Source organism: Leptonotus elevatus, chromosome 5 (genome assembly GCF_054856555.1).
Source record: "Leptonotus elevatus isolate MCC_2025b chromosome 5, RoL_Lele_1.0, whole genome shotgun sequence".
Classification (NCBI taxonomy): domain Eukaryota; kingdom Metazoa; phylum Chordata; class Actinopteri; order Syngnathiformes; family Syngnathidae; genus Leptonotus; species Leptonotus elevatus.
In genome coordinates, this window is record NC_141243.1 from 11,066,760 (window position 1) to 11,079,256 (window position 12,497).

Below are 12,497 nucleotides of genomic sequence, written 5' to 3' on the forward strand. Positions count from 1 at the left end.
CACCAATCCAAAATGAATAAATATTTGACGGCTTTTACTGGCTTCTAATTTCCAAGCTAGTTATTAATCATTGGGTATATGTAATGAGGCAAGTAATTGGGTACACCTTCATAGTGGCCTTCTGAAAAAAAAAAAAAAAAACTAACAAAAAATGTGCTGTGACGATTCACTTACGAGTCTGGCACGCCGGACACACCTTTGTTCTCAATTGAGACATACAGTTAGCAAGCTAGCTATGCCTACAGCCCAAAAAGCATCCATCTTTTAAAGGTCTTAGCTCTGGTACTTGATTGACAGTCGAGTTGGATGTGGCTTCAGCACATTAAGTGGAGATGCCCACCACATTTGAGAGGAGTTCGAATGACTTGATTTTTCATGATTTTGAAGTCTAATTTTTATATACTTTGCTTTTTTTTTTTATCATTCAAATTCGGCAGTGCTATTAACTTATTTCCAAAAACGTATATGTTCCATTTTAAATATTACCATGCTCCCAAAGACATATTTATATGTTAAAAAAAAAGTTTTTTGTTTTTAATGCTAGAGCATACAGAAGGCTTTGATGCAGCCTCTGAACTGAAGAGAATGCTTGAAGCAATTGTAGTTATTACAAAAACGGCCAACAGGTGACAGCAGAGTATAAGAGATCAACCATGGCCATGTTGCATAAAGCTCTTTCCCCCACTGTTTTCAACAGATTTGTGAATATTAATAATGATAAAACTTAGCTATATTCTAATGCTAATTGGTACAAAACGGAAGCAGATAGAGAGACTCTAATCTTTATTTTGGTAGGTTTTTTATAGCAATAGAACACAATATCACAAAATCAGTCAAAATCCAGTAAAACAGCCGGGAGCAAAGGGGGTTGCTCTGTGGTGTATCAAATTTAGAAGACATTCACTTTCACATTACAGTGATTTTAATACTGTTTCACATGGTAAAATTAGGCTGCTGTAACAGACATGCACACAATCATACACACAATAATTACAATTACAAAAAACATAGCATCATATGTACCTTTAACAGCTCTGGATCCACGCCTTTAATTTTGGGCGCTGGAACCGGTGGCAACAGAATGACCATTAATCTGTCAAGACACCAATCCAATTTTATTCAAGCCAAAAATATGATCTTCTGTGTGTGCATTTGAGTTCCTACCTGCGCTGCTGTGAGACAACAATCCACATGATGAGTATGACGGCGGCCACAACCCCCAAAACAATAACCAATGTAAGCAGGGAAAATGAATCTACAAAGATTGACGGAAATAATTGCATTACAACCTACAAATGTAGAGAAACTTGTGGAACGCGTTACCTTTGCTGGGAATCTCCGAGACTTGAATGAAGACAGATTCGCTGAAATCTCCGAAATTGGTGAAGGCATTCATCCTGCAGCGGATGTGCACCTCGTATACTTTTTCCACATGGAGTCCATATATTGTCTGCTGGGTTTGAGGTTGTAGCTGAACCTCCAGCTGAAGAACACACACCATTGGGTCATCTTACACAAAGTAATGGCGCACACAATAGCCAATGTTATAATGTTTGTCATCGTTTATCATTTTAAAATGATTCCAGTTAACAGCAAACAAAATAGTCAATCTCAAGAAATTAGATGAGAAAAGAAACAATCAAAATGAGTTTTAATTACAGCTGTCAAACGATTATTTTTTTAAATCAGATTAATCATATCTTAGAATTTTGATTAATCACGATTAATCGCTTAATAAAAAAGGTTTTTTTAATCAACATTTTTTTCCTGCCAAATTTGAAGAGCACTGGTTATGTGTCTTTTGACATTTGATGTTATGAGGTCGTCTTCAACATTTTTTTTATCCACTGTACATGCTCATCCTCCTCTTTTTCTAATCAATTAATTACTTGCATAATTTAAAATGAAAAAAAAAATGCCCCCAATATTTTGACATAAACAAATATTCTAAATGTAATATGCAAACATTGATTAAATGCTTTACTTTAATGCATTTAATTATGTTTATTGCTCAAACACAACCTGTGCTACTTTAAAACCATTCGCTGTCACGCTTAAGGATAATCTGTGGTCAAAATGAACAGTGCAATTAATCTGCGTTAATTCAAGATTAATGTGATAATTTTTTTGTTAGCGCTTTAACTTTAACAGCATTAGTTTTAATAAAATTTTAGAATTGCCTATGTGTTTAAAGAATATGTATAATACTGTATGACAGTTTTTAAATTAATCTCAGTAGGTACCGCCCATGAGTGCATACTTGCTACATTTTCAGAGGTTTCAGATTTACAGGTAAACATCTGGAGAAAGATTTATATGACGAGATAAGCAAACTAGGCAGGACTGTCATGACCTCTAACCAAGAACTCCCTCCTCCCCTCGACTTCCTCCACTAAGCCTGTGTTTTCCCAGGAGGCCTTGCTCAGGCTTCCAGTGGCTTTAGGGGAAGGAAACATGAAAGTGCACGTCCTGATTTGATCTTCCACTCTAAGGTTGGAGTGTGGACACATGTTGTGCTTGTTGTACTGACTCTATAAAGTTTTAAAGCAGCATTATGGAATTTATAAAAGAGAAAGACAACTCACTGTTTCCCAGGTAGTGCTGTTCTTCTCTCTGTACTGGACTTCGTAGATGATGTTCATCCAGCCCACTGAGACGTCGGCAGACAAGGGCGGCTCCCACGTCACCATGACGTCGTAAGTGAGCCCGGAGGGACTCACATTCAGGCACGTCCAATTGAGAGACACCGGAGGGTCAGGACGCACTGCCAGAAAAATGACAATTACATTTCATCTAGTGGTATCAGGCGGTTAAATGTTTTAATTGTAAATAATCTCATGACTTCAATACTTAATTGGCAATTTTATTTATCTGTTCTAAATGTTCAATAAAATCAAAATGTACAATACAAATTTTTTTCGTACTCGTTAACATAAAAGTGGAAAAATTTTAATAAAAATATGTCTGCATCTTTTAGTCATTTATATAGTAATTTCATAATTCATAAAATTCAGTTCAAATTAAAAAGATGTATTGTACGGTAAAAACGAGTGTGATACTGATTTGTGTTGGTCATTTTTCTGCTACTAGATAGCATAATTGCATTTGTAAGATGGTGACAGCTCAGTGCATTTTTCTTTTCATATTAAGAGCTATCTATTCTTTAACATGAAATAAATTCTGCACATTTTTAAAATTGTAAAATACAACTTGACCCCATTTTTTTACAAATCTATGCATTATTATTAAATGTATTACTGCTAAATTTGAACATGGGCGTGTCTACTGCGTTGCGACTGGAATTTCCCCAGTGCAGGCTTTCCAAGTGAGGGGGCGGTCATTAATTGCGCATAAAAAAAATAGTGGTGTTAAAGGAACTTTGAATTAATAAAAAATTAACACACTAATTTTGACACCCTTAATTTGATCAGTTAGCTCATCTAAGCAAATGTGTGCAAATTTATGCCACCACACATATTATACATGCCAGAAACCACCACTAGTAAAATATGTAAACTAGCTCATTTTAATAATAAAATACAAATGTATTCAAATTCTTCAATTGTATTGTTAAAATAAGGGGAAAAGAAAATCATGAAAAAAGACCTCCCCAAATATAATAAAAAAAATACTTTGAATATACAAAACCATGGGTGCCAAATCAGAAATACACGGAGGTACTGCTAATAAACAGGTTTCTACCTTAAAAGGAATACTTAGGATACGTGTTGATGTCTGTGCACTTAAGAGGAAATTATAGACAGAAAATCTACGTTTGCTGCGAACCAATGTTTTCCACAGTGAAGCAGTCGTCCGTGTTGAAATAGGTGACGTTGTCTCGGCTGCGCAGTTGCAAGCAGTAGGTGGTCCAAATGGCTGTGTGGTTTCTATCAAAGTAGCACTCCCGCTTCGAGTGGAAATACTCCGGACAGTCTTTCCACTCGTTCTTAGTGGAGGAGCTGAAAGCAGGAATAAACAAAAGTAGCGTTGTCAGCCACAGAAATGATGTCTGCTTAATAGCCTATTTTTAGGGTTGGGATGGGATGCGAGGTCACTACCCTTACTCGATAACTCGCTTCTGATAGAAGACCCTCAGTGCTCCAGGGTCCGACAGGTTGTGGAAAGTGCCGGGACTCCACCAGCAGCTGAATGTCACCTGGTCCCGGGATGTGCACTTGGTGAAGTGAGGATCAACGGGAGCTGAGGCACACAATGATAAAGGAAAAAAATAATAAAAAAATGAAGGTTAACTTGGCTAGTGTTCGACCTTGAACGTTATTCACAACTTTCAGTGTAGCTGATTCTGATTTAAAGTCTTATTCTTCAATGCAAGCACCAAAACACCTTATGTTAAAAGATTTACATTGAAGAATATTTCACTCACTATGTCTTTTTATGACACACAATGACTTGGCCCTCAAACCACTGCTTTACCACCGCCACCGCCCAGTTTCTCATCAAGTGGAAAGCGCTGGGCTTTGTTGCAGCCAATAATAAGCAAGGGAAGGCATCATTGATTTCTGCTGCGGCCACTTTCTTCTTGGTGGCTACAGCTTGCATGATTTGCACGCGGGCAGGAACGCAAACACGCCATGCACAGCTCCAAAACATTGCCAAATGCTTCTGAAATGCCACTTGAAGAAGATTAAACAACATGTTATAATGAAACAAATGGCATTAGGCTATATACTTGGACAGTATAGTCTCTTAATGCCTAATGTACTTTGTTTGTTTTTGTATGTATAAAAAAAAAACAACAGACCAATAAAGAGCGTGTGAATAGTTATAAAAATATATTTTTTAGAAAACCAACATATAGGAATCTAGCACATCAAATCAGATATTTCCATGCCATGTCACATTCTTAAGAAGTCACTTGTTGCTAGGCAGAATTCACAGTGCCTTAGTGGTACAATGTATTTATTTATAGGAAACGCCATAGATGGGCTAGGCTAATGAATAGCATCTATTCGGTGGTGTTATAATGCTTTTAGCAATGCATATTTGAACACAAACAGTGTAGCAACAATATAACAATACTTAATGCCTTATATTCTTTATCCTCTATGAAAAACGACTAATATTACTGCAGCATACTGAGTCACTTACAGTAACTGTAAAACGAAAGTTACGACTGTGACTACGGTTCTGAGGCCCTCGGTCGGGAGGGACGAAACAGAACTCTTGTTTGTCTGCCTGGCTGTTTTAGACCGCCCCCTGCTGGCCAAGTTATACACATCAGAAGGAGCTGCAACAAATTAATCCAGATGCGCAAACTGTTTAATTCTTCACATTTTACATAACAATGGTGTTACTATTGTTTTTTGTAGAAAACAATATTACAGTGTGCTTTTTCCTTATTAAAAACACATTACCAAAAAAAATTGCTTTGTTTGCTTTGCTTGAGAAGGCTGAAACATATTCCTGGTATGAAATGTATTAATGGCATTTCTTTTCATTTCAATGGGAACATATAGATGAGTTCCAAACATGGTCATGGAACGAATTCAAATTGAATGATTGTATGTCAAGGTATGGTCATGGAACGAATTCAAATTGAATGATTGTATGTCAAGGTACCACTGTAGGCTACATGCGTCTTCTTTTTTTGGACAGCAAAAACACGAAAGTACAACCGTATTTCTGTACTGTATTAGACCAGTTACTTTATACACATAACTACTATATATGCTCTTAAGTCACATCTATCTATCCGTCTGCCCATCCGTCTGTCCAACCATCGATCCATCTATCTCTCTATCCATTGATCCATCTATCTGCCTATCCATTTATTGCCTTAATTTTTCCACACTTGTCATTTTATTCAACTGCTTATGCTCGGTTCGATGCCTGCCCGGTTAATCTCATAAAATCACTACATTCCTGTCCGCTACGCCTTGCCCCCTTTGTCGTCTCCACCTTCCCCCTGCCGGACCACCCCCCTTCATCTTCTGCAAGTTGTGGATCACAGAGCTTTGCAATCCCCTCCTTCCCTCATCCAACAAATTCCAGATGCCAACACCAAAGATCCTGCAGACTGCAAACACACTATGTGCAAACTACCTGAATAATCTTTGCTGCATTTGCAATAAATCACACAAAAATAGTATTTACAAATTGAATTATCCTCTCACTGCATTTTAAGAGCATTGCATGTCAGGTTAGGTAAACATTTGCACGATGGAAACGCTTAAAATTCTCACTTTAATCTCCCGCTTAACACTAACCCAACACTGACAGACTTTTTTTCTTTCTTACAAAGTCTTCTCACAAACTCTGCTTGTCAGAAAGTGACAATGAGACTTTAATGTCGACTTTCGTTTGAGTTTAAACGGGGTAACCTGTGGGGAGGGCGGTTGCGGTTCCAGTCAACACGCTCTAAGCTTGTTGAACCTGTTTCCATAAGAATTTGGCAGAAGCTCATACAAAAAGTGACTCGTTCAGGAGGTTGATTGCATTGAGAAAATCAATCGGAATAAGACACGCTAACACACCAAAACAATGGAGGAGCACGAGGGTCTTTATTTCATTGCAGGTGCTAAGATGAGACAATAAGTAGAGATAATAAATCATGTGAAAATACCTCCATAATTCCCATGGAAAGTGTTCAATTAAAATTCCACTGTTATGACTTATGCAGTTACTGTGTCCCTTATGATGACATGTTTGATGATGATGATGATGTATTAGCCACTCTTAGTTTGTCTCGTCATATGCAGTTACTATATCTCTTATGGCGATGTTTGATGATGAGGTATTAGCCACCCTTAGTTTGTCTAGTCTTATGCAGTTACTATGCCCCTTATGATATTAATGTGATATTGTGGTCTGTTGTTGTGCAGTTACTATATCCGTTACGATATATGTATGATGAAGATGTATTAGCCATTCTTAGTTTGTCTAGTCTTATGCGGTTACTATATGCCTTATGATAATAATGTGATAATGTGGTCAGTTGCTATGTCCCTATATTAGTCACTCATAGTTTGTCTGGTCACTCTTATTTGATCATATATTTATTTTATCATACAGGCCTTTATTCTGTCATATAAAATTGCACCTTGCCCTAGTGGGGGTTACTGAGTGACTGAGGGTCTGCGTTTGGGTCCTAATTCTAAGCCTCGGAGACATTACCTCCTCGTTGAAATTGACTGAAAACTGACATTTTCCAGCCTTTTGCCAAACTAGGTAGAATTCCCAATTCACAACTTCAGAAGTCCCATTCTCTGCATTAAAATGAACATCAAAATTATCATCCCTGTCTTATCTAATTGTACATGTAGTGCATTTATGCGTTGCTCCATCTGGTAGATGAGCCAGGAAACCACTTCTCATCCTAGACGTCGCCTTTTACCCATTAAGTGCCACACTTTGAAAGGCCCAAATGAGGCACTTCCCTCGCCACAGACGGGCTACATCAGTCACCAAGTTGTGAAATGGTCCGTGGTAGCGAATGAGACGCCGCCGCCGTAAATAATATTCGCCTTCCAGCTCATTTTGCAGATTCAAGTTAAACATGAGGTGAATGGCACATCGGAAATAAACTTGAAGACGTCACAGGTCGATGGAATTGGAGAAAATACTTGAAATATAATTTCAATTTGTTCCATTTATGCAGCCAATAGCAAAATGTCAGCTATATTTCGTCTGCACAGTAACAGATGCTTGCTAGTAGGGCAAAGTCTAATGAAAGACTCCCCCTCAAGTGCTTTATGGGACATTTAGGAGCAATTTGTGAATGGAACAGAGTAGTAGAAGATTTTAACAAGTATAAATTACAAGGACAAACATAAAGAGATAAATAGAGCCATAAAGGCACTCCAAGGGTCCTGAAGAGGTCGAGAAGAGGCCTTGCACCAAGATAAAAACAAGGCAATGTAAACGGGTGATAAAAATAACTGTCAACATGCATGCGGATTTTCACCATCGAAACAAAAGCCCATGAAGAAGATTACAGTGTCATTGTCCAACTGCCAAGGACGTGCGGCCAAATGCCTTGGCGGGTGGCGGGGCAAGCCAAGAAAGGGCCCCACCACCACCAACTGCTATTAACATGCAGTTTACGTGCCTTTGGTGGGTGCTGCTTTTTTGACTAGCAACTGAGTTCAAATGGACTGCCAGACATGGCAGTTAAATATGCCATGTCTGCACGTGAATGAGGAGGTATCTATTTAAGGAGGTATCTATTTAAGGAAGGTGTTTATTTGTCTTATGAGAGGACATACCCAGTGATTAATTTTGGAGGAAAATCAGGTTTGTTCATCACCTCAACTACCTTTAAAGTTCACCGCATGCATTTACTTTCATTTCATCAACGAGAACATGTTGATCATACCAACTGCCATTGCACACACACTGAAGACATTCCTCTTGGTATTGCACTGCAGAATGTGTGACGACATCACACGAGACAAGCAAACATTTTGAATGTAATAAATCATTGAACCCGAGACTCTTTCGTTTTCAATAACAGACTGATTCATAAATCAGCCGGTTTCTCCACTTTGAAGATTACACGTCAGCGTGTCTGCCATTTTCGCAACAGCGCGACATCACTGTCCTTTGGCTATCCCAAATTGTCAAACAATTGATAGTACCTTTCACAGGCAGAAGAATTAGCTTTTGTGTTTATTTTTGATCTATCATTAATCTAGCTCCCACAAGAACAACAATAGAAAAGTCTATTCAGGTTAACTAGTTATGCAGAAGCACATTAAATATTAGATTTGATAAGATGTCAGTCACATTCAACTAAACTGTGTTCATTTGGGAAAGTTATTTTACAAACTTTTCTGAATCGTGGAGTGCTCATGATTGCCTCTGAGGGGGAACATTTCATTTGCAAGTCAGAATCAAGGCAAAATATGAGCGTCTCCTCTCGACCGGTTTGCCTGTGCACACATTGGATCACTTTTTTCCCCTCAGGTGGCACATCAATATTTCATTATGCTATTCCAGGCTTGTAGTCTAATTTTTCCACAAACCGAGATGGCTAAAATGAGAACACTTCATCTAAAGTAGCACTTCACAGAAGAGTCTATGCAAGCTTTGCAGGCTTTAAATTGGTTAAATAGAGCAATAAGTACCACATCGGTTTGAGTGGGTGCTCAGTGTCATATTTCTATAGGTAAGCACCTATCTGTATTTGTTGTGTGTATTTTTTTTTTACAAAAAATGTTTACTTTGTGACCCAGATGAAAATGTAAACTGCAAACAGTATGGATTATTTATTTTGTGCTGCAGGGCTCTCCCTGCAATTGTGAAAGGGTAAATATGCATTTGTTAAGCAAATACGACATGGTAAACATTGGAAAACACTACCAGGACTCATTATTGTGTTTAGAAATAAACATTATTTAGTGTGTGCAAGTTTTAAGAGTTATACCTATATTTTTTTCAACATATCATATCTGTAGAACATTTTTAGCATTCTCCGTCCTCTACTTTTGGACCACTCTCTGTATTCTTTTTACTTTGCAATTGTTGTCCACACACACCCAGAATTCGTCTCTGTGGAAATGTGTGCACAGGCCGGGTGGAGTGACCGTGTCTGCGGTTGCCACTGGTTACCACCTCTGTGGTGTGGAACACAGTGTCATGCAACAGCATCAATCATTAGGCCTGACAAACAGAGGGTGGGGGTTAAAAAAAAAAAGAAAAAGTAAATGCTAACTGGACACTTGTGAAATAAAATCTCTCTCCAAATGTCCTCTAGTTCAAAGACTAAAGCACAAACTCTTACACCAACACAACGTTTACATGACGACAACTAAATCAATCGGGAAAGCTTATTTCTGAGCAATTTTGGAAAAGTTTCACATACAAAAATAAATGACAATTACTTAGTGATGTGCAAGCCACAACTTGATTAAGCCATTTGTCGAGGTGTTAAAAATGCTATTAAGCTGTGCTGCAGGGAATTTGGTGTGCTCAGTACGTGATGGTACGTCGTGTGATTTCTTCATTATTGTAACCCCTTCCTACTATACTCAACACATATATAAGTGCAACATGGCAACACTTTTGCTTTTGCTCCCATTTTTTGTAGATTAACTCAAAGATCTAAAACGTTTTCCAAATACACAATACCCCCATTTCACTCAAGTATTGTTCACAAACCAGTCTAAATCTGTGATAGTGAGCACTTCTCCTTTGCCGAGATAATCCATCCCACCTCACAGGTGTGCCATATCAAGATACTGATTAGGCACCATGATTAATGCAAAGGTGTGCCTTAGACTGCCCACAATAAAAGGCCACTCTGAAAGGTGCGGTTTTGTTTTATTGGGGGGGGGACTCAGAAAAACTGAAAACCAAGAAAATCAGTACTGACTTGTATTCGTAAACGTATGGTTTTCCACAGGGTTAAATTTAAGCAATACTTAGTAGTAGTACTTTCTTCAAGCAATGCTCCCCCCCCCCCCCCCATATTAATCACATTTTATTTTTCAATAAAGAAGGGTTTGGTGAATGCGCACAGAAAACTCGTGGGGTTTCATTATTTCCGGCAAGGTTAAGAAGTTAAGAACCACTGTTCAAAAGGCTATTATAAGAAAAAGCACGTGCGGACTGCATGCGACACAGGTGCAAGGTTGGGAAAAGAACAAGCTATGCTTTTGTTTGCTCGCCCTATCAGTGTCGACGTTGTGTTTACAGATGCTTTAACACTTGTTGAGGAACGCCAGCACAGCGCAGGGATCGATGGAGACCAATTTAATCAACGACGGCGGATTCGTCCAAACGTTATCATCGGTTGTCTGATGGCTTATCGGAAAGGTGGCGCAAGCTGGAGATAAGGATAAGTGTGCTGCAGTTTAGGGAAAAAGTACAGTTGGGTGAAGATACATTTCCTTCACTTTTACACATTTGGCTGCATCATCCGACAAGAGTCGGATACGCAAAGTATCCCGTTTTCTCATGCATTTTCATTAGTGCTGTCAAAGTTAAAGCGTTAACTGATTAATTAATCACAAAAAATTATCGCATTAATCATAAATTAACGCAGATTAATCGCACTCTTAATTTTGACCATAAATGCTCCTTTAGCATTACAGCGGATGGCTACGTTTAAGGTAGCACAGGTTGTTTTAGCAATAAACATAATTACATGCATTAAAGTAAAACATTTCATAAATGTTTGCGTATCACATTTAGAATATTTGTTCATGTCAAAATATTGGGGTCATTTTTTCCCCATTTTAAATTATGCAAGTAATTAACTGAATAGAAAAAGAGGATGAGCGTTATTTAGTGATTAATCGCGATTAATCAAAATTCTAAGATGAGATTAATCAGATTTTTTTTTTTTATCGTTTGACAGCTCTAATTTTAATACACAAGTAGATGAAAACACAATGTGTTCTTCTATAAATACTGTATAACATTTATTTTATCTGGATTTAAGATCCATTTTGATCCTGTCTGCAGCTGAGTAAATAAAAACCACCCCAGCTATAAATGGTAAAACTGTTTTTCTATTTGCAATAGTTGAGAGTTTGGAACATTTCAGTTTTTTTAAATGTCTAACACAACATGTGCCTTTTAATGAGTTTATTTCCTTAATTATTCTGTTATTTTGCATATTTTCATAATGAGGCCTGACAAACCCATCCAAGTTCAGCTCACATCTCAGCTATTGTAAAAATGATTTATCCACAACCAGAATATTTTGTGTGTGCCGCATGCAGTAAAAGCAGCCAGGACTATTTCATCTTGGCAGTTCTGACCAAGAACAAACTAAAAAAGCAGCACATCACCAGCACATTCTTCCAAAAGCTCAGCGTCATATCAGCCCAAAGGCGCGGCCATATTTCATAACGCAAAAGTAATAGCGCTGGCTATATTCCCCCACGACTACAAGAGTAATAGATTTGATTTTAAACCAGTTCGTCCTTAACAATAAAACATGTTTGGCTGAAAGTCTGTAGAACTTGGCAGCTGAAGCTTCGCAATTTGCCGGCCAGGCTGTCTGAAGACATGGATTAATCGTCGGACTTGATTGATTCATGAATCCTTACACGTTTACACCGGCCTATAAATAGTTTTCAGGTGCAGGTGTCTCTCAAGAAGGTACACTCCTGAGCTCAAATTCATACCTCCATGGTGCAACGCCCAATCCAGAAAAACCTGCATTTGCGGCAGATATTTGACAGTTTTGCTGTAGGGTCTCCCAACAGTTACAAAGCTGCAAATGTGCAACAAAGACATGGTCAGAATTAGTCAAGTCACTGAATTTGCATGCTTAACACTAAGCAAACATTTAATACTTTTGACAAGCTGTGCGCACAACTTTGAACATTCAAATTAGTCCAAAATTACATTTATTTATTTATATTTATTATTATATAAAAAAAAATAAAACTCGTTTGTACACTCTTCGACATGCAATGGATCAGTGGTTCTTAACCTGGGTTAGATAGCGCCTCAGCGGTTCGATGAGTCAGCCGCAAATGTTCGGCGTTGGTCAAGACACACAATCTCAAATGATATGGCACACT

General features: G+C 38.1%; 1 protein-coding gene across 3 annotated transcripts in view; it reads right to left on the bottom strand.

Annotated features, from left to right (window-relative positions):
* The window catches only part of ghra (growth hormone receptor a), a 36,038-nt gene that overhangs the window by 7,829 nt on the left and 15,712 nt on the right, over nt 1-12,497 (bottom strand). For all 3 annotated transcript variants that reach the window (XM_086075475.1, XM_086075474.1, XM_086075476.1), the window contains 6 exons: nt 4,065-4,200; nt 3,787-3,959; nt 2,586-2,764; nt 1,324-1,483; nt 1,165-1,255; nt 1,024-1,093 (listed from right to left, as the gene is read on the bottom strand). In XM_086075475.1, the coding sequence (XP_085931601.1) occupies nt 1,024-1,093; nt 1,165-1,255; nt 1,324-1,483; nt 2,586-2,764; nt 3,787-3,959; nt 4,065-4,200 (809 nt within the window). The remainder of the gene's footprint in view (nt 1-1,023; nt 1,094-1,164; nt 1,256-1,323; nt 1,484-2,585; nt 2,765-3,786; nt 3,960-4,064; nt 4,201-12,497) is intronic.